General features: G+C 39.8%; 1 protein-coding gene across 1 annotated transcript in view; it reads left to right on the forward strand.

Annotated features, from left to right (window-relative positions):
* Positions 1 to 10,869: 10,869 nt before the first annotated feature.
* DDX10 (DEAD-box helicase 10) overlaps positions 10,870 to 23,527 on the forward strand; it is a 284,143-nt gene continuing 271,485 nt past the window's right edge. The window contains exons 1-4 of the mRNA XM_082628714.1: positions 10,870 to 11,136; positions 19,343 to 19,403; positions 21,430 to 21,560; positions 22,614 to 22,772. Of these exons, the coding sequence (XP_082484840.1) occupies positions 10,951 to 11,136; positions 19,343 to 19,403; positions 21,430 to 21,560; positions 22,614 to 22,772 (537 nt within the window). The 5' untranslated portion in view covers positions 10,870 to 10,950. The remainder of the gene's footprint in view (positions 11,137 to 19,342; positions 19,404 to 21,429; positions 21,561 to 22,613; positions 22,773 to 23,527) is intronic.

Here is a 23,527-nt window from a genome sequence, read left to right on the forward strand (position 1 = left end):
CTGGTGGATGAGGCTGGATCTGTCTTTCTGGTGGCAGGAGCGCATCTGGTGGTGTGTTTTGGGGGGTCTGTGAACTTATTATGATTTTAGGTGGCCCTTCTGCTAATGCGTGGGGTGTGCTTCTATCTTACTAGTTGTTTGGCATGGGGTGTCCAGCACTGTAACTTGCTGGTTGTTGAGTGGAGTTGGGTTTTAGCACTGAGACAGAGATCTCTGTGAGCGCTCTTGCCGATTGATATTATGTGGGGCCAGGAGGTCTCTGGTGGTCCAGTGTCTTGAACTCGGCTCTCCCACCTCCGAGGCTCTGGCCTGACAGCCAGCCAGAGCACCAGGACCCCGTCAGCCACATGGCCAGGTACGTGGGGAGTTTCTTGCCTTTTCAGAAGTCTGAGGTCTTCTGCCAATGTTCAGTAGGTGTTCTGTAGGAGATGTTCCGCATGTAGATGTATTTTTGATGTGTTTGTGGGGAGGAAGGTTATCTGCACATCTTATTCCTCTGCCATCTTGAATTTCCTCTCTATGTTTTCTTATGTGGGATGTCAGAGCAGATCTTTTGCCCGTTTACAAAATTGGGATATTTTCTTATCATTGAGTTTAAAGAATTATTTATATATTTTATTTTTATTTCAACATTTTAAGTATTTCATCCAGCTCTCTTCTTGCTTACAAGATTTCTAATGAGAAGCTGTAATTCTTATCCTGTCCCACTACACGAAAAGTGTATTTCTTTTTTCCTTGGACTTCTTTGAGGATTTTCTCTTTGTCTTTGGTTTTCTGAGTTTGATTACATATGCCTACATGTAGTTTATTTGGTTTTGGTATTTATTCTACTTTGTAACTCTAAGCTTCCTAGATCTGTGGTTTGGGGTGATTAATTTTGGAAGGTTTGTTGCCATTATTACTTCAAATATTTCTATTTCTGTTATCTTCTCTTTCTTCTCCTTCTGGCATTCCGATTGTTCATATGTTATATGTTTAAAATTATCTGACAGTTTTTAAATTCACTTTTCTGATTGTCAATTTTTTCTCTATTCAGTTCAGCATGGAGAGTTTTTATTGACCTATCTTCAAGTTAACTGATTCTTTCCTTCAAGTTAATTGATTCTTTACTGGTCAAATCTGCTGGTAAACCCATCAAAGACATTTTTTTTAAAGTTTCTGTTACAACGTTTTTGATTACTATCATTTCCTTCTGATTCTTTCTTAAAATTTCTTTCTGTCATTTCCTTCTGATTCTTTCTTAAAATATCTTTCTGTCTACTTACATTATTTATCTGTTCTTGCATGTTGTCTACTTTTTCCATTAGAGCCTTTAACATATTAGCCATAGTTATTTTAAATTCCTTTTCTAATACTTCCAATATCTGCTTCATATCTAAGTTTGGTTCTGATGCTTGCTTTGCCTCTTTGGACTTTTTTCTTGTATATTGATGTGTCTTTTCAATTTTTTGTCAGAAGCCTGGTACACTGTTTAGGTAATAGGAACCGAGGTGTGTGAGAGTTTATGGTAATCTGTCTAGGAGTTGAGCTTTGTTTAATGTTTGCTGTAGCTATAGGTGCCAGAGGCTTCAGATTCCTCTAGTGTTCTTGGTTTTATATCTTCTATTGACCTTGGGCTTCCCTAAGTTCTTCTCCTTAGAGAGAGCCTGTGTATTGCAGTTTTTTTCAGTTATAACCCACTACTATTACATTGGAGCCTTCCTGGAGTGGTGGTGAGGTGTAGGGGAGGGGGAGGGTCTATAATTTTCCAATTTAATGTCAATCTTTTATTGGGTCTATGTCTCTTGCCTGTGATTTTCACAAGTATTTATTCTTAGATAGTCCTTCCCTCACTTTAGGTAAGACAGGACGACTGGAAGGGCTGGAGTGAGAGGAATGTCCTTCCCTCTTGAATCTGGGACAAGGCTCCAGTAAAGTTGTTTCTCCTGGAGGGTAGGCCTTTATCATGGAGAAGGCTTTGGGAATATTTCATAATAATTACTCTTCCCTTCACCCTGGACACAAGGGCATTTTTCTCAGATCTTGATTTTATTTTATTTTATTTTTTTGCGGTACGCAGGCCTCTCACTGTTGTGGCCTCTCCCATTGTGGAGCACAGGATCTGGACGCACAGGCTCAGTGGCCATGGCTCACGGGCCCAGCTGCTCTGCGGCATGTGGGATCCTCCCAGACCGGGGAATGAACCCGTGTCCCCTGCATTGGCAGGCAGACTCTCAACCACTGCGCCACAAGGGAAGCCCTCAGATCTTTACTTTGAGAACCTGGTGGATTGGCCACCTCCTCTGTCCTTCTCTCCCACCCACCCACCCTGAGACTGTGGCTCCTACTTATGCTAATCTGCATTCAAAATCCAACAATTCACCAAAATTATGATCCAAGTATTCCTACCTATTTATGGCTCCAGCAGCTTCTGCTTTGGTTAGGCAGATCTTGGCTGTGAGTGTTTGGGTTTGTCTGTTTTTCAGATTTCAGGGTGGCAGTTTGCCCTGCAAACTCAGTTTTCTCATGGTTCCAAGAAATGTAATTGATTTCACTTTGTTCAGCTTTTTTGTTGTGTTGTAGGATGCGAGTTACCCTGTCCAAACTCTCTATGTGTCAGAGGTGAACTGGTAATCTCCTGATAAAGATTCTTATTTAATCTATGCAAGACGTAGAAATATATGGAAATAGTACATAAGTAGTGGACAATTAGATTTAAGATCATCTTAAATAACCAAAATCAGTTCATGTTAGAAATAATAAGATTAGCTCCAGGTGAAGATAAACTACTATTTATGAAGCTCTTACTTCTTCCTAGAACAGGATAGATGAAAGCTGTCCAGTGATAAAACAGATGGAAATTATAAAAATTTTTTCAGTGCCAAACTGGGATACAATATCCAGTGCTGTCATTTACTAGGTCGGTGACCCTGGGCGTATTATTTAATCTTTCTAAGCTTCAATTATCTCATCTGAAAAATGGGTTGTGTAAGGTTTAGAGATAATGTATGTTATGAATCTAGCAATGCATAACACTTACTAGATGCTCAATAAATGTTGGCAGTTACTTTTATTTGAAAATAATGTGATGGAAGGAAGAATTCATAAGTATTCCAGAGAATTTGAGGAGTACTAATTGTAGGCCATGTTCTAAAAGCTGATGGTTACAAGGCAGATAAACTGACAGGAAAACCAACTGCTTGGTGTCTCTAAAAACTCAGATTGAATTTGGTCTAATCCCAAGGGAAAGAGAGTACATTATCCTGAACTGCCACCTGCTGGCCATGACCAACTAAAAAGAACTAACTGTAAGTTCAATTCCTTACTGAGTGAAAAAAGTGGTAGAGGTTTAATTTATCTCAGACAAATGATTAGGGCATGAGTTTTCAAATATTTTTACTAGTAGACCTCTTTATCAGAATCTTTATGGTGAGAGCTAATTTTTACTGATAACTTCCATGAGTGGAGATGGTTTTGTTAGGCTTGGTAGTATTATCTATGGTTCAAATGTGATTCAAGGGCATATGGAGACTTTATTCATTTCTATTTCCTTTTCATATGTTAATCTTTCATAGTTTTATTATTGTGTAATTTTAGTGGCATTAAACTGAACTGATTCAAATTATATAATTAATTATAATCAGTTTCAATTATTATGATTAATTATAATCTATTAGACCAGAGGTTCCCAAAAAACAATGTGCAGACCAGTTGATCTGGCTGATCACATCAGATTACCTAGTTTCCGTTTCATACTTGCAGAATCAGAATGTTTTTGGGTAAAACTGAGGAAGCACTATTTTCTAAAAAAACTCCCTTTGTGATTCTCAGGAAGCTAATTTCAGAGACTATCATAGTAGGTTATAAGCTCCTTGAGGCAAGGACAATTTCTTATTCATTTTGTATTCTTGAGGCTTAACAATGTCCATCCAGTACACTGTAGGCACCCACAAAAATAGATAAATGAATGAACAAATGCATGCAGAGACAAACTAATTGCTTCATGACTCCTGACAGAGGTTAGAAACACAACAGCTGTGGTGGCCACCCTCTTGACTTTTAGTTTAAGTGTTCTAGCCAATTAGGCAAATATATTTTTGTTGTTGAAAATTTCAGAGATGTTACATACACTCTGGTTCTCTGGGATTAAAGTGGCTGCATGTTGGCTCTGCCAGGTTTTAGAGGATGTGAGTTAAAGAAGATGGAACCAACCTAAGCTGCAACCTCTAAAATTCCATAGAGGTATTGTGTCCTAAGAATGACTTCAGACTGATGATATTTATAAGGCATAAAGAGAAAAAGAGGGATTTCTTTATTTGAATAAACATATACTTTGTTGTAGGGTTATTAATTTCCTTTTCAATAAAAAAGTTGACATACAATTGAATTGATTTACCATAAATTATTTGCCTTTTTTACATGACAAGAGGACTTATCTTAAGAATCATCTTTTAGCTTCTTAGGCCAAGTTATTCAGCTGCTATGGGACTCTCTTGAAATTAAATATATTTAATTTCAGTAGCAATGTATGAGGCATTTACATTTTGGAGAGCAGAAAAACTTAAACAAAGAACTAATATTGAAGAGATCTTTTCTGTGCCTGGGAAAAAATTGACTGGTAGCAGTTGACTCTAAAACATAACATAGTAAAACTATCAGGTTTTTTTAATTGAAGTATAGTTCATGTACAATGTTATATAAATTATAGGTATACAATATAATGAGTCACAATTTTTAACGGTTATACTCCATTTACAGTTATTATATAATGTTGGCTATATTCCCTATGTTGTACTTATAGCTTATTTTATACCTAATATTGATAGTTCGTACCTCTTAATCGTCTGTCCTATATTGCCCCTCCCTCCTTCCTTCTCCCCACTGGTAACCACTAGTTTGTTCTCTGTATCTGTGAGTCTGCTTCTTTTTTGTTACATTCACTGATTTGTAGTGCTTTTTAGATTCCACATATAAGTTATATCATACAGTATTTGTCTTTCTCTGTCTGACTTATTTCACTTAGCATAATGCCCTCCAAGTCCATCCATCTTGCTGCAAATGGCAAAATTTCATTCTTTTTTATGGCTGAGTAGTATTCCATTGTGTGTTAGGTTGCTGCCATATCTTGGCAATTGCAAACAATGCTACTATGAACATTGGGTTGCATGTATCTTTTTGAATTAGTGGTTTTTTTTTCAGATGTATACCCAGAAGTGGAATTGCTGGGTCATATGGTAGTTCTATTTTTAGTTTTTTGAGAAACCTCCATAATGTTTTCCAGCTGTACCGATTTACATTCTCACCAATGCTGTGCAAGGGTTCCCTTTTCCCCACATCCTTGCCAACATTTGTTATTTGTTAAAACTATCAGATTTGTTTAAAAAAATGGGGTGATCCTCTTATTCTGCAGTCAAAATAAGTAAGATCCCAAAAGTACATGTTATATAACAATAATTTAGCACTTCCTAGGTAAGCATTAGGTGATTATACAAGGGTACATGCTTCCTTGTTTGTTTTTTTTTTTGCGGTACGCGGGCCTCTCACTGTTGTGGCCTCTCCTGTTGTGGAGCACAGGCTCCAGACACGCAGGCTCAGCGGCCATGGCTCACGGGCCCAGCCGCTCCGCGGCATGTGGGATCTTCCTGGACCAGGGCACGAACCCATGTCCCCTGAATTGGCAGGTGGACTCTCAACCACTGCGCCACCAGGGAAGCCCTGCTTCCTTGTTCTTATAAAATGTCATTAGGCAAAAATAATCAGTGTTGAAATTTAGCAGCTTTTTTGGGTATATATTGTTTTAAATTTTTACAAATCTTGAGATAAAATACAAAGCTCATATAATTTCTTACTAGATATCAGAAACATAATTTTAAATATTAATAGAACCAGGGAACAAAAAGAGGAAGCTATTATAGAGGAAAGTGAAATAATATTATTTGGTTAATTGAGAAAATATAGGGTGGATACAGTACTGGAAAAAATAGTATTTTCATAGAATGTGGAACTGAGAGCAGGGTGGGAATTTACTTACCTCCATGTCAATCAAGACGCGTGAATTGAAATAAAAACTGGAAGAGAAAAAATGAAATACACATTTGTACCCATGTATTTTCTTCCAATTCATGTACATGGCCATATAACTTGAATATTAAAGAATAGGTCATTCTTCTTGGAAATTATCTGCGACATGCAAGAAATCTAAAATTAAAAAATAAAAAACAGCACACGTGGAAGTTTTGGAAACTTTGTAAAAAATACAAACTCTTTCAAAGAGTGAAAACTTACTAGATTCTGTTTATTGTACCTTGAAGGAATGTTTTTATCAAAAGTTATCAAAGAATGAAAAAAAATGCAAATGGATGCAAAGGCTCGCATTTATCATATGTTCCTAGAAATGATAAAGAGAATGAAAAAGCACATCAGCAAAATGTTAAGTATTCAAAATTGAAATTGGATTTGAAAAGTATATATGCAACTGTTGGTGCTGTGGAATAGAGACTATACTTAGAGGGTAAAATATAAAACCAAATAATTAACACAATAGCAGATGCATTACGTGAGATTATTTGAAGAAGGCAAGATATGCTAAATATTGCTCAATTGTTTTTGTTATAACCTTCATAGAACCCATGTAAAAGAGATAACAATTACTGTTAGATTTGTGAATTTCTAAAATCCACTCTTTCTGTATATGAACATAGATTTTGCTCAGCAAATGACACAACTGGAGAATTATCAGATCTACATATCTAGTGGGCTACTTATAAACACAGAACAGAAACCAAAATCATGTGAAGGGAAGAGATCTTTGTGATTTGTGATGATACTCTCCATGATGAGAGCATGTTGGCCAAAGTAAAGCTTCCCTGAAGGCTGAATTCAAAGTAAATGCCAAAAAAGCTTCTGACAGCAGTGTAGAAATTGTGACAGTGAAAAAAAATACTGTTACCTGACTAACGTTTGAAATGCTACAGTTTTGAGGTGAAGATGTTATGGCAAATTGAAAATGATCTATCCTTAAGAAAAAAAAAGGAACTTCTGTTTCATAGGTTGATAGTTGGAAAAAAATTTGGTTCAAATAATAATAATTTCAGCAGTAATAATGATATTATTATTAATATACTACTACTACTATTATTAATATCTTGGAAGTCAGAGATATGATGGCGTCACAATTTTGTAAATGAAAAGCCAAATGGATTTTGACAGGAAGATTCTCAAAAAGTAATTCTAGAGAATTCCATATCTCTATTGTACGTTCTTCAAACTTAATGGTGAAAAACACAGCAAAAATCTTTTTTTTATACATTTGAAATTTTCATATCATCTAAGAACTATACATCTACCTTTTAGTTCATTGAAACATGGAAGGGTATTAAAATATTAATTTCGAAGTCATTATAAAAATAAACGATGTGAAAGTCCAGTTGAGGTCATCCTGTCACTAAAACTCAATTAGAGGCAATAAACAATGCTCTTTTATAAATTATCGATATTTTTAAAGCTAAATTTTCTGGATAAAGGTTAGAATGCTAGCCAAAGATATACTTTTGAAAATACCTAGGTTTAAATGTATTTTCTCAGCACTATTTTGGTATGCCTCTTTTGGTGTGGACATTTTATATTTTAAACCATTTTTATTGAAAATATAACATACCTATAGAAAACTATACAAAACAAGTATAGAACTTATAAAGTATTACGAGGACAACATTCTTATGACTAGCACCTAGGTCAATAAATAGAACTGTGCCCTCTATTCCCATCATTCTTTGAACTCTTTTTAAAATTTTTTTGGCACCTCAAGACATTCTAGGCTCATCCTGTAATTTTCCTACCCCATCCCTGGAATTAGTTATTTCTCCAAAGAGCTCTGATTCATTTGATTGGAAAAAAGGGTATTTACAGACTAAGATCTGGGCGGCAGTTGGGCTCATCACTACTGGGTATCATTGCTTCTATGTTTTTGCAGATAAGATAATCTTTAAAAAACAGTTTTAAAGTACAGAAAGCATATAATGGTCTTTTCAAATTTTAGAGACATACGTAATTTGAAGAATTTTGATGATGAACAACCACAACTATGAAAAAATTAAAATAGAAACTAATGATGAATAATATTAAATGGGTTATAATGTATGAGGAACTGATATTACATCCCTCTCCCCCTAAATTTTAATAAAGCCCCTGCCTCCACTGAAATTTTGCCTGTATTTGTAGTAGTAGTTACCAGGCATATTTCCAAATACTTTTTAGCCCTTTAGGGGCCTTTTTTTTTTTTAAAGTATTTATTTATTTATTGGCTGCACCGGGTCTTCGTTGTGGCACGCGGGATCTTCGTTGCTGCATGCGAGATCTTCTTTGCGGCACGTGGGATCTTTAGTTGCGGCATGAGGGATCTTTAGTTGCGGCATGAGGGATCTAGTTCCCTGACCAGGGATCGAACTTGGGCCCCCTGCATTGGGAGCTGAGAGTCTTAACCACTGGACCACCAGGGAATTTCCAGGAGCTTTTTGAATATTGGCTGGTAGTGGAGGATGTAGTCTGAAAATTAAAATGTATTAACAACTATTTAATGTCCTCAATGTCACTGAACATCTGTCTCAGGGTCATTTCTACAGAAAACAGGTTATTGGAGTAAATAAGCATTGAAACCATCATAAAAATGTTATTTTATTCAATCAGGATGTGCATTTTTTTATTACAAATCATTAAATCCATTAGTGACTTTGGAATGTGATATTGAGTTTTTTATTGTGATTAAGCTTTGAATTTTCTTATTTTATGTCAAAAATTTGATATATATAATGAACAAAATGATTTCCATTGAGTTGTATTTAATTCTCTGGATAGTTTCTGTTCTTACACATGGATACCATGTCTTACCTTTCTAAAAATATTAATTTTTGAAGATTTATTTTGCTCTTTGCATTCATTTGTTAGTTTTAGCTTCCAACTTTTTAGTTAAAAGATTTCCTCAAATGTTTGGTGGTGTTTGCTTATTATTTCATATTTGAATAAGGCTGATCAGAAACAAGTGTTTGGAAGGGCTTATTAATTGGTAGGTTTCACTGAAGAGCCGGGGGAGGTCAATGACTTGGCATTTATTTGGTCGCTGCCTAAATGCCATCATATCCAGGTCTTTCTCTTATGCCAGTCGGCTTCCTGAGAGACAAATGGTCTAGTTTTTTTGCCTGAGGCATGTATATGCTTGGCTGCTTCAGATTTAGGAGAAAAGTGAGAATTAGAGTTGAGAACCTCATTGTTCTGTATATACCCTTAAAAAATTAAAATAATTTAAAAAATTGTGGTAAAGTACACATAAAATTTGCCATTTAAACCAGTTTAAAGTGTATAGTTCAGTGGCATTAAGTATGTTCACATCCTTGTGCAACCAACCTCCAGAACGCTTTTCATCTTACAAAACTGAAACTACCCCCTAAACAGCAATTCCCCATTTCCCCTCCCCCTAGCCCCTGGCAACCACCGTTTTACTTTCCATCTCTATAAATCTGACTACTTTAGGTACCTTATATAAGTGGAATCAGATGGTATTTGTCTTTTTGTGATTGTCTTATCTCATTTAGCCTCATGTCTTCAAGGTTCATCTATGTTGTAGCATTGTCAGAATTTCCTTCCTTCTTAAGGATGAATAATATTCCATTGTATGAATATACCGCATTTTGTTTATCCACCATTTATGGATGGACGCTTGGGTTGCTTCCACCTTTTAGCTATTGTGAATAATGCTGCTATGAACATGGGAATGCAGGTCTCTTTCAGACCGTGCTTTCAATTCTTTTATGTGTATATCCAGAAGTAATTGCTAGATCTTGTGGTAGTTCTATTTTTAACTTTTAGTGGATGTATATATACTTTTATATAACCTCCCCATATTGAGCTTTACTCTCTACCACATCTAGTGACTCTGAGTGTGGAGATTTTCCAGTTCACCTGCTCCCCCACTCCCTCACCCTCCATCCTCTGTTTAGGGAATGGGCTCATGGTTGGGGCATTCATCTGGCTTTGTGGGGTTGGAAGGGGAATTTGAGGGTCCAAATACTCTGCATGTGAACTTTGAACTTAATTTCCCTGTTTTCCTTGCCACAACTCTGTCCTCAACCCTCTCTAGTGTATATTTGTGCTCTAGGTAAATGTACCAGAAAAACCAATTCACTGAAAGCCAATTCACTTAAACGGCCAACTTGCAAATAACTTTTCTTTTAATTCTTTATTTTTACTTATTTTGTCTTCATGATAGCCTTTTAAGGCAATTCAATTTGACTCTGCTCCAGTTCCCTACTGCTGCAGCTACAGTCTGATGGGCTAGAAAAAGGGGAAAACCCAGAAGGACATAAGAAGAATACAGAATATTCATTTTTATTCCTACGGAGGTACCCTGCAGTGGACAGAAATCAGAAGTTGTTAACTAGCTGTTTGATTTTGGGGTAAACCATTCGGCTCTCTGGGCTGAAACATGCAAAACGAGGATCACAATTATAATTCACAGATGGGGGTGTGTATGTGTGTGTGGCGGGGGGTGGAAGGGCGCACAGCGGTGTTAGCGCGGTTCGCGAAGGAAAACCCAGAGAAAAGTAATGGCCTTTTAAGTGTTAAGTTGTACGACCTCACCATAGTAACAGCAACCAGCGCGCATGCGCCTATTTAAAGCGCCGGCGTGCTTTAGGAGCCACTCAGCCCCGCCCACTTCCTCAGATTGCGCCGTTTCCGTTTCCCCCGAGCCTGCTCCGCTCCGCTCTGCGGATTCCGAGTCGCCAATCACCGCCCACGTTTTTCTAGCTGTGAACACCGCGCGTGCCCACGTTTCGAAAGCCCGGGGGCGGGCTCGTGGTTTCGCGCACGCGCAGTCGTCCTCTTTTCCTCACGCTGGTTCCTCGTCGTCTCAGTGCCGTACGTCCTCCTGGCGTGATCTCGTGTTTGGGCACCGTGTGGGCTGTCGCCACCGCCGCGATGGGCAAAACTTCCGCCTCTCAGGGTCCAGGAGCTCGGCCCGACCCGGTGCGGAGCTTCAATCGTTGGAAGAAGAAACACAGCCACAAGCAGAGCCAAAAAAAACAGTTGAGGAAGCAGCTGAAGAAGCCCGAGTGGCAGGTCGAGCGCGAGGTTATCAGCCGCCTCACGCAGAACTTGGAGAAGGTGAGGCCGGCGCCGGGGAGGGAGCGCGGGCCGGCTACGGGGCTACATGTCCCTGCCGCGCTGGGCTGCACAGACGAGGGGGCCGACCTGTCACTGGTACCCTGCCTGGGGAGCAAGCCGTTAGTCCCGGAGAAGGGAGTGGGGTGAGAAGTGCCCCCCGGGGCCCTGTGGAGGCCACAGGTGGGCTGCTGGGTGCCACAACCCAGGCGTCCTGACCGTCCAGGCCGTTCTTCTGCTCACCACACTTGTCTTGATAAAATGATGGAAATGCAGTGGTACTTAAGCATAGGGAGATTAATTGCTATAATAGGTATAGAAATATTCATAAAAATAATACTAACAACAGTAATGGTAAATAATGACACATTTTAAGCCACTCACCATGTGCTTCCCATTAATTATTTGACTTGATCTGAGGCATTGGGTCTTATTTCCATTTTACAGATGAGAACATTGAGGCTCCAAGAGGGTAAGAAACTTGTCTGGAACCTAGACTCACGTCTTTCTGATTCCAAAGCCTTTGCTTTTAATCGTTATGCTAGTCTTGCACCTCTCATCACCATCCTTCCTATGCTTATTTTTTATACATGTTTCATGTCCCCATCCAAGAATTGCTATAGAAAAGCTGGACTCATGGTCTGTTTCTGGTACCTGTCATCCCACAACGTAGCTGAGGTTCCCAGATGAATGTAGTAGTTATCCTGTAGTTATCATTTTGTCTTCTTGATCTCTTCCAAGCTCACGCTCCTTGCGGCTGCCAGTACCCCTTATTTTCCTTCCTCCTAAATTCCACGTCTGTTGGCCTTCACCCACCTCACTTAGCCTTTCAGTGATTGCCCCCTTCTAGTGCAGTGTAATCGGGGATTTAACATATGGGATATATATGGAATTAAAGTCATCACGTGTCATGCTGGTATAGCTTTTCTTTAAACAACGCTTAGATCAAAAGTAAGGTTAGATGGAGCTTAGAGTTTGTTTTGGGCTTTTAAGTTAAGATGATGAAGATTTGATTCTGGCTTTTGGTTGCCCGATGAGTGACTTTGGGCAAGTTACTTTGCTTCTCTTGTCTTTAAAAGGCATAATAATATCTGCCTTATAAGTTATGGGCAGTTAGTAAGAATGCATGTAAAGTATTCTGCACAATGCCTGACGCATAAATATTGCATATATTACCTGTTACATTACTACTGCTGCTGTATACCTCAAGAAGCCACTGTAAGGTAAATTACTGTCAGATTGCATTTTGGGCTCTTCATCTGACTGGAATTGCTTCCGGAGGAGAGCCTCATCCCTTGCTTCTTCTCACTCTGTTCTCTTGTCTTGTGTAATCCCAAGGTTTATTCTTGTGACTCTTCCTTCTTGCATTCTACCCAGAGCTGTTCTGAGTTCATATCCTTTTTTTTTTTTTTTCCTGACTGTGCTGGATGTCTTTATTTGTGTCATAGGATACCTTAAACGCTGCAGATCTAAAACTGAGTTCATTATCTTTTTCTTCTAAATTCACAATCCTGTATATTATTTCTGTATTGCCACCATGGCAAATTACCACAAATCTGGTGTCTAAAGACAACAGGAATTTATTCTCTCACAGTTCTGTAAGCCAGAAGTCTGAAATCAGTTTCACTGGGCTGAAATCAAGGTGTCAGTGGGGACACACTCTCTCTAGAGGCTCTAGGGGAAATTCTGTTTCTTGCTTCTTCTAGCTTCTGGTGGATGTATTCCTTGGCCTGTGGCTGCATTACTCCAGTCTGTGCCTCCATGGACACACTGCCTTCTCCTGTTCTATGTCAAATCTACCCCTATCCTTTTTTTGTAAGGGTACTTTTGATCACATTTAGGGTTTACTCAAATAATTGAGGATAATCTCCCCATCTCACGATCTTTAATCACTGTGCAAAGTCTCTTTTGTCATGTAAGATAATATCCACAGTTCCGGAGATTAGGATATGGGCATATTTGGGGACCATTATTTAGGCTACCCCATCCTAGCCCCACCACCTAAGCAGACTGCTGAGCTAGAAACCTAGGAGTAATCCTAGAGGCCTCTGTCTTACCACTGTTACATTCAGTTAGTCACAGTGGTGATTAACTCTGCTTCTTAAATTTCTCAAATGCTTCTCCATCCCCAGTGCCATGCCTTAGTTCAGGCTCAATCATCTCTTGCCTGGGTTTCTACAGTAGCTATTGCTTGTAACATGGGTCAGCAGACTTTTCCTGTAAAGGACAGGACAGTAAATGGTTATGGCTTTGCAGGTTGTAAGGGTGGAACTACTCAACTCTGCCATTGTAACACAAAAGCTTGCCATGGAAATACTTAAATGGGCATAGCAAAACTTCAGTTACTAAAACAGGTGGTGGGATTTGTCCCTTAGGCCTTACTGCCTTCTGATCTATCCTCCATATTTGCTAGAATGCTTCTTTCCAAGATGAGATCCAATTGTTTTACTCCTGATTAAAACCCTTCCTTGGCTCACAGTTATTTTCAGGAAAGTGGTCAAACACTTCAATGTGTCAGCGTGTTCTAGTCCAGTGAAAGAGTAAGTTATTTGTGGTCAGGCAGACCTGGTTTAAATCTCACTCAGTTTAGGTGTTGACTTGCCCAATTTCTTTATGTCCCTGTGTCTCAGTTTCTTTATTCAACAGAGATTATTAACCACCCGGAGTGTTGTAAGGCTAAAATGAGGTGATGTATATAAACCAAGTGGTATGTGGTAGGCACACATGAAAGAACAACCTGCACTTTTGTGAACTGGCCATGCTCCTTGATGTTTCTTGTCCTGGTACTTGATGTTTCCACTGCTTGCAGTGAGCAGTGCCATTTCCCCAACCCTAGGGACACCTACGCATCCTCCAAGATTTACCTCCCAACTTCTCTTCCTGACCTCCCCAGGTAGGGTTAGGGCTGCTGTGTGTCCGTAGCGTTTTGTATATGCCTTTATCATAGCAGTCATCAGCAGGCTGTGATGACTGGCTTTAACTTCTTTGTCAACTCTACCACTAGGCCATTGATGATATACTTGCTTTGCTCTCCCCAAAGATGGGTCCCACAGTGCTTGTCCTTGAGAAGACCTTTAGTGTTTAGATGTTTGGTGCACACTGACCTTTTCCAGGTGGCTTTATTCTGATCGGTAACGTTGGTCCGTTCTTTTTGGTCTCTTGTTTTAATAATAATTGCTAACATTTATCAAGCTTTTATACATGTTGATTTGCCATATCCTCACAACAAACAACCCTATGAGATAGTTCCCATTATATAAGTGAGGAAACTTTAAGACACAGCAAGGGTAAATAATTTGCACTACATTAAACAGGAAGTGAAAATGCTATTGATAGTAAGGGGAAAAGTTCTAATCCAGGAGGTATAGGTCTGATGCCAGGGCTCCAAACCACCATGCTTTACTGTGTTGCACAAATGTTTAAATCCCAATCTTTTCACTAAGTTGAAGGAACATTTTTTTTCCTGCTAAGTATTGTTCTGTTTTTTGTTTTTTGTTTTTAAGTTTTTGAAATATTTTCTTAAGATTTTGTTAAGAAATAAATGCAGTATGGAATCAGTTGCCATGGCTAGCAATACTAGAATACTGTCAGAGCAGATTGTATGTAAAAAGGGGCAGACCCTACCATATGGCTTCTCAGATGGTAGAATTTGTGCACAGAAGTTTTATTACAGTGGACAGTACACAGGTGGTGCTCAGTAGCCTCATTGGTGAAATACTGAACAATTTGATTCAGAGACATTTTGGAACATTTTGACAGGTTGTTGTTGAGGCTTAGGTAAAAATAGGTAGAAAAAAAATACCTGTCTGTATCTCAAGGGAGGTGGGGTGTGGTTGATATATTTTGACAGATGTAATGCTAGTAAATATGTGCAGTGCTCTGGAGTTAGAGGATGGTGTAATCAAGGGAAAAAGGTTGAGTTATTCTGTGCAGAGCCCTTTCTGGCCAGATGACTTAGAGAAAGGTTTTTCCTCTGGGCACGCTACCCTTCTTCCTGGTGGTTGCAGCCTCAGGCCTGGCTGGTGGAGCTGAAAGTGGGCTGGATTTCAGCTCCCACACCTCAGCCTTACCAGATGCCTTTGGGTAGGACATGAACTGTACAGCAGTGTGTGGTAGCCATGAGTGGAGCCAGTTCTTGAATGATGTGTTCTCCAGGTGGAAAAGATTGGCAAGGACATTGTAGGTGGAGGGAGCAACAAGAGGAGATACAAAAAGATGTGAAAATACATGGTGTTCTTTGAGGGGGACATACTCCTTGGAGTGTGATATGTGTTCCAGAACTGGCTTCAGATGAGGTTGAAGAAGAGGGTTGACAGTAGACTGAATGGCTTTGGAGGCTGTAGTCGGTAGAATAATGACCTCCTAAAGACGTCAGCATCCTGATCCTCAGAACTGTGAATAAGTTACATGGCAAGGGGTGATTCAGGTTGCTAATCAGCTGACTTTAAAATGTGTTGGTTGATCTGGATTATCCAAGTGGACCCAGTGTAATCATCCAAGGGCCCTTAAGTGTGGAGGAGGGAGGCAGAAGAGTCAGTGTCAGAGCACTGTGAAGTGAGAGACTTGACTGTCCATGGTGGCTGGCTTTGAAGATGGGAGGGGACCATAAGCCGAGGAATGTGGGCAACCTCTAGAAGCTGGAAAAAGAAAGGAAATGGATTCTCTCCTAGAGTTACCCAAAAGAATGCAGCCCTGCCAACACCTTGATTTTAGCTGAGTGAGGCTGGTTTTGGACTTCTGACTTCCAGAATTGTAAGTAATAAATTTATATTGGTTTAAGCCACTGTTCTTGGTAATTTGTTACAGCAACAGTAGGAAACTTATATAGAGGCTCTTTAAAAGCTTTATCTAGAAGCAGTGGTGAGTTTCTGGGGACAATTAGAGAATATATCCAAACTGTAAAGGGTCTGGAGGCTAGACTGTTGGTATAGTCTAGATCTTGGGTCCTCTGAGAGGCAGATGCCAAGATGGGGTTGAGTGAATTGGAATTTATTGGGGGAAAGTGTCTGTAAAGGTAAAGGAGAGGGAACAGGAATAGGGAGGGAAAGGAAAGAGGACAGAAGGAGGAGGGGGCAGGAAGCGCGCAGGCTGCAACACTGTTTTCAGAAACCTGATAGGATGTCCTCAAACCAAAGTTGCGCATTAGAGGAATCCCCTGTCCTGCGGGAATGGGTACTGCTGCTGTGCTTGGTCATTGACTGGGTGCAGGCCAGGCAGGCATGGCTTCTTCAGTGGTGGCTCTAGAGCGGTGACAGCTGGCATTTGTCAGTCAGCTCTCTTCCCCAAGTGGGAACTCTGGGTGGCTTATTTCTAAGGCCACTATGTAGGGTGTATGTTCTAGAGGGGCTGATGGAGAGCTGGGGATTGCAGCTTATGGAGAAATGTTGAACTATTTGTTTAGTAATGGTTTTCACTTGCTGAATGACTCAAGCTCTGTGCACCTAGGATTCATTTAGATTTTTTATTGTAATCAGCTATGCTATATAGGAACTCTGCTTTCTAATCTGATTTTGTTTTGTCCTTAATCAGAATTTGGTCTGGTATAATTTGAAGTAGATTGCTTTTCTTCTCTTGATTGCAATGGTGGAGCATTCTAGGAAGTTTTAAATACTTTTTCCTCCCTGCTTCGGGATGTAAAAGCATCATTCACATTTGTGGAAAAAAGACAGTTGGAAGAAGTATAAGAGAGTGGTTAAGTAATATCCACCCTGTTCTCCTTTCCTCTGCCCCTCTAACTTCTCCACCAACGCTGGGATGTTCTTAATAAGTACCGTCACTGAAACATCTGTTCTTTGATTTCAGAAGAATGATGATACAGATTTTTAGAGGTTTTGATTGATAGAGATGTTATGATTTTTCTAAGAGTGATTTTTTTCTAAGAAAAGAAAAGGATGAAGGGAAGGGGAAAGAGAGTTTTATTTTTTTTGTAGGAACCATAGTCATCTTCTGCTGTGGCTTCCTAGTGTTCCTTGGACTATAATTGACAGTCTTCTAGAACATGGTTGGCAGACTTTTTCTGTGAATATTAAGATAGTGAATATTAAGTTTTGTGGGCCAGATGGTCTCTGTCACAACTACATAGACAGTATGTAAATGAATGGTTGTAGTTGTGAATATTAAGATAGTGAATATAAGTTTTGTGGGCCATATGGTCTCTGGCACAACTACATAGACAGTATGTAAATGGATGGTTGTAGTTGTGCTCCATTATAACTGTATTTACAAAAACAGGGAGGAAAAGATTGGGCCTCTGGGCCATAGTCTGCTGACCCTTGTTCTAGACATCAGTGGAGTAAAAAATGTCCTTTTTGTTTCTTTGGTGACCTCTTTCTAAGCGTATAGTGTGCAGTTTTATGTTGTAATGGCTGGTAGAGTACTGGAATAGTTTGTTTCTTCCAGACTTTCCCTTTAGGAGGTTGATAGACTTTAGAAAGATATGCACTCTTTTGTCTGAGTAGCCCAGTTTGCCTGTGGGCTGTATCTATGATGGGGATTAAAGAGTGTGTTGCCCGTCTAGCTCCTGTAAGCATTCTACTTGCTGTGAAAACAGATTTTTAGCTGATAACGCCACAAATGCAGGGTGGACTGCACCCGATTTTAATATCTGGTTTGGGAGACTACTTACCTCCTAATAGGTTCCTTGATAGGAGAGGATATTATTTGAATAAAGTTTTCTCCTTCTACTGTTCGTACACTGATTCTGCCTCCTCTCCAGTGTTATCTGGAATGAGTTGTATGGATTAAGGCAATGTTTTAATAATTATGTTTTCATCATTTGAGGCCAGAGAATAACCCTGTCTGGACTACATTAAGAATCTGTAGACTAAAATGAAATACAAGCTGTCATCCCTTTACTGCCTGGAGTGTAATTTTAATAAATGAACCTTACAAATGCAGCTTTCCCCTTTTGCAAATCATGAATAATTTGGCAGCACATTCCCAGATCTGAGTAGTTCCTACTTTCAGCATCTATGATAAAATAATTCTCCTGAGCATCCGAAATGAAATTCAGAAAATTGGGTTTATGCTAATGAAGAACATCAGTGATGAACATTTAGGTAATGTAAAGTTAAAAGGCAAAATGTTACTTTTTGTGACTTCAGATCATGACAGAGACACTTTCCCTGGTTATTGTTAAATAATACCCCTCCTCCAGTATACCCCCAAACGAGTAGTTGTCAGGTTGGGTTTGAAAGGTTTGTGCTAGCAAGATATATTTCTAGGCAGTTCTTTTTTTTTTTTTTTTTTTTTTGCGGTACATGGGCCTCTCACTGTTGTGGCCTCTCCCGTTGCGGAGCACAGGCTCCGGACGCGCAAGCTCAGCGACTATGGCTCACGGGCCCAGCCACTCCGCGGCATGTGGGATCTTCCCGGACTGGGGCACGAACCCGTGTCCCCTGCATCGGCAGGCGGACTCTCAACCAGTGCGCCACCAGGGAAGCCCTGCTAGCAAGATATATTTCTGCACCTAACTTCAAGTTAGTCTCCAAAGTGTGTAAAGAGAAGTTTTCTCATCGTGGTCTGTGGTTTATAGTCATTTTGCCCTTTACTTCCTAGACTGATATTCTTTGAAGGATGGGATGAAAGGAAATTTTCTTCCTAAAATTGATGTGATGATGGCTTACTGTATTGTTAACATTTTAGAGGTGTTCAAAGATATTGAAGGTAGGGGGGTGTGTGTGTGTGTCTGTGTGTTGAGTGAATGAAGTCTTTTTTTTTAACCAGTTGAAATGGTTGCAGATATATATATATATATATATATATATATATATATATATATATATATATTTATTTATTTTTTTGCAGTACGCGGGCCTTTCACTGTTGTGGCCTCTCCCGTTGTGGAGCACAGGCTCCGGACGCGCAGGCTCAGTGGCCATGGCTCATGGGCCCAGCCGCTGCGCGGCATGTGGGATCTTCATGGACCGGGGCACGAACCCATATCCCCTGCATCGGCAGGCGGACTCTCAACCACTGCGCCACCAGGGAAGCCCCAGAGTTATATTTTTGATGATAGCTTCTTCAAGGCATATTTCTTTTCAGAAGGAATGATAGTTTTTACTTAGAAGTGATGATTGAATTCAATCCTGCAGTACCAAGGATGTGCTAGGCAGCACAATGTAGACAAAAATGAGTTTTGTTGTAAAACAAATGAATTATGCAGTATGTTATTTTGCCTTATCTCACATAGTCCCCTTTTACTTTTCAGATAAATGTAAATGAAATTACAAGATTTTCAGATTTCCCCTTGTCCAAAAAAACACTGAAAGGTAGGTTCATGGTGATCTTGGGACATATTGTTGGATTTCTTCATGCTTTTTTTAAATGGAAAAATGTTTAGAGAAAGTTTAACCTGAAAAAAGTCTTATTTTGTGGGACCTAATGAAATTTAAAAGCTTTTGCATAGCAAAGGAAACTATAAACAAGACGAAAAGACAACCCTCAGAATGGAAGAAGATATTTGAAAATGAATCAACGGACAAAGGATTAATCTCCAAAATATATGAACAGCTCAGGCAGCTCAATATTAAAAAAACAAACAACCCAATCAAAAAATGGGCAGAAAACCTAAATAGGCATTTCTCCAAAGAAGACATACAGATGGCCAAGGGGCACATGAAAAGCTGCTCAACCTCACTAATTATTACAGAAATGCAAATCAAAACTACAGTGAGGTATCATTTCACACCAGTTAGAATGGGCATCATCAGAAAATCTACAAACAACAAATGTGAGAGCGTGTGGAGAGGGTGTGGAGAAAAGGGAACCCTCTTGCACTGTTGGTGGGAATGTAAATTGATACAGCCACTATAGAAAACAGTATGGAGGTTCCTTAAAAAACTAAAAATGGAATTACCATATGACCCAGCAGTACCACTACTGGGCATATAGCCAGAGAAAACCATAATTCAAAAAGACACATGCACCCCAGTGTTCATTGCAGCACTGTTTACAATAGCCAGGTCATGGAAGCAACCTGAATGCCCATTGACAGATGAACGGATAAAGAAGATGTGGTTCATATATACAGTGGTATATTACTCAGCCATAAAAAGGAAGGAAAGTGGGTCATTGATAGAGACGTGGATGGACCTAGAGACTATTATACAGAGTGAAGTAAGTCAGAAAGAAAAAAATTGTGTATTAACACATATATGTGGAACCTAGAAAAATGGTACAGATGAACCAGTTTGCAAGGCAGAAATAGAGACACAGATGTAGAGAACAAACATATGGACACCAAGCAGGGGAAAGCGGGGGGTGGTGGTGTTGGTAGTGGTGGGATGAATTGGGAGATTGGGATTGACATATATACACTAATATGTATCAAATAGATAACTAATAAGAACATGCGGGCTTCCCTGGTGGTGCAGTGGTTGAGGGTCCGCCTGCCGATGCAGGGGACACGGGTTCGTGCCCCGGTCCGGGAGGATACCACATGCTGTGGAGTGGCTGGGCCTGTGAGCCATGGCCGCTGAGCCTGCGCGTCCTGAGCCTGTGCTCCGCAACGGGAGAGGCCACAACAGTGAGAGGCCCGCGTACTGCAAAAAAAACCCCAAAAACAAAACAAAAGAAAACATGCTATATAAAAAAATAAAATAAAATTCAAAAAAAATCTTATTTTGATACCATGAAAACCTATAGCAAGAAACAATATTAATTTAAGTTTTACCAATTTGTCATTCTCATTCTTTCTGGACTGGTTAAAAAAAAAACAGTAGTAAAAAACCAAGGTGCCAGGGCCTCTGAATAATTAAAATGTTTAAAATAAGCAAGAGAACAAACAAAAATGTGTCACCTTTTGTACTGATTTGCTAGTGCCACCAGAGCAAAATAACACAGACTAGGTGGCTTAAACAACAGAAATTTATTTTCTCATTTTTCTGGAGGCCAGAAGTCTAAGATAAAGGTGCTGGCAGGGGTGGTTTCCTCTGAGGGTCATGATGGAAGGATATGTTCCAGGCCTCTCTCCTTGGCTTACAGGTGGTTGCCCTCTGCTGCCTCTCAAAGTAGTTGTCCCTCTGTGTACTCACACCCCTAGTGTTTGTTTTTATGTCCAAATTTTCCCTTCTTATAAAGACATCAGTCAGATTGGATTTGGGCCCACCCTAATGGACTCATTTTAACTTAATCACCTCTTTAATCACCTGTGTCTGAACACAGTCACATTCTAAGTACTGGGGGTTAGGGGTTCAACATATGAATTCTGGGATTGAGGGGGTGCACAGTTCAGCCCACAGTACTGTTCTACAGGGATGCTCTGAAGTGTCGTTTTCTTCCTGTCCATACTGGCAGGTTTGCAAGAAGCGCAGTACCGTTTGGTAACTGAGATACAGAAGCAGACCATTGGGTTGGCATTGAAAGGTAAAGATGTCCTTGGAGCTGCCAAAACTGGATCTGGCAAGACTTTGGCTTTCCTTGTTCCAGTAAGTAGTTTTTTCATGTTGGGTCAGATCCTTTGTTATATGATTTTAAAACATTCTGTGCCTAGATAGAAATAATTATGTGAAGAGTTGTTTCATGTTGGGTTTCCCTGGCTAGAATGCAAGCTTTATCAGACTGGTGCCACATCTGTCTTGTTCTCTATTGTATCCCCCATGTCCTAGCACAGCACCTTGCACATGATAGGCACTCAATAACTTATTAAATGAATGAATTATCGTGTGCCGACAAGCCTGAATTCCTGAAGGATGTGGGGTGTTCCAGGGTGGCAGGTCAGAATGGTTCTTCTCTGCAATGAGCCCGGTGGCATGGCAGGGAAGGCTGTTTCTGTACTCACCCTTGTAAACCTGCCAATCGCATTTATACTTGCCACCTGTTTAGGATAAAGCTGAAATTGCTCACTTTAAGGAAATTGGGCCATTCACTGAGAATTTTCCAGGACATTGATATCTTTTATAGCAGTAAAACAGTAGAGCCTCTTAGGAATTCACTTATATCTGTTATGCAGTTGGTCTCGTAATTTTTAATTCCTGCTAAATAATCAGCTCAGAAAAATCACATTTGATTTTTTTGTTCCAAGTGTTAAAAAACCATTTTTCTCTTAAATTCTATTTTTTATAACAACATCTTTCTACAACTAGAAAATTCAGTCACTGTATAACTACGGCAGTTACACAGTTTATTTTAATGTGGTTTCTGTTCAGAAAATGGTGACAAATATTTTTCTGAAATCTGTTTTAATGAACTGTGGGCTATACAGACCTTTCACTGATTGCCATCTCCTCATGGCATGTCTCTGGTAGCAACTGCACTGCCATGGGGCTTCTTTTCCTCTATGACTTGGGGGAGGATGCTTCTGGTGGATAGAAGAAAAAGAAAAAACAAAGCAAACAGTTTCTTCTTTCTGATTAAGACTCATGACAGGTAATGCTTTCTGCTTGGAAGGTGCCTTTGATTTGGGGGGGCAAGGTTGACTCAGGAGTCAAAACGTTGCCTCTCTAAATGACTTATTGAACATGAATTTGTTCTTTTTTGAGGTGCTGGAAGGCTTGTATCGTCTGCAGTGGACCCCAACAGATGGGCTGGGGGTTCTGATTATATCACCTACAAGAGAACTGGCCTATCAGACCTTTGAGGTTCTCCGAAAAGTAGGGAAGAATCATGACTTCTCAGCTGGCCTCATCATTGGCGGAAAGGTTTGTCTTTTTGTCCTTGTCCTTCTTTCTTTCCTTCTATAACTTATTTATGTTGGAGCACTGTGGCGGTTGACCGGGAAGAGGTAGAGATATCATCTAAACAGAGGCTGGCCCCCTAGACAGGAGGTGGCAGCGTCCTGGTGTGGTCACTATCATCCAGAATATGTTTATCAGTTTTGCAGGTCCAGAAAGTCTGTTTTGTCAGGGTATCTGGATTGATCAGATTCTCTGAGACTAATTAATTCTAATTAGTCTGTAAATCTGTTTGTTAATATTCATTGGAAAAGGTACATTTCAATATGTAGACTAGTTCCTTTCAATAAAGTATCTAGGAGGTTGAATAATTCAGAATATTGCTGGGTCAGCAGCAGAAGAAAGGAAGGTAGAAGGTAGTTTTGAGGAGTGTTTATTTTAGGTTATAGTAAAGCCTGCTGCTCCACTTCTTTTTCTTCTGGTTTACCTGGACTGCTTGTCTCGGCTAGAGTCTCTTCTAGATTGTGAGGAGTTCTTGAATTTATATGCAAACATGCACAAAAAAAGGAAGAGTATCACAAGCCCTCACATACTCATGTACCTATCACCCAGCTTTAACAACTAACATTCTGTGGCTCTTGTTTAGAGGAGAGATATTCTAGAATGTGGAGAACTCAGCTCTTGTTTTCAGTCCATGAAGTGCAGTGAGTGGTATCAGAGAGCCTGTTCAGTGTCCCTGGGTTCTGACTTAAAAGAATGGGTATAATTCTAGTTTTTAAGTA

The sequence above is a fragment of the Mesoplodon mirus genome, assembly GCF_964341445.2.
Source record: "Mesoplodon mirus genome assembly, chromosome: 7".
Classification (NCBI taxonomy): domain Eukaryota; kingdom Metazoa; phylum Chordata; class Mammalia; order Artiodactyla; family Ziphiidae; genus Mesoplodon; species Mesoplodon mirus.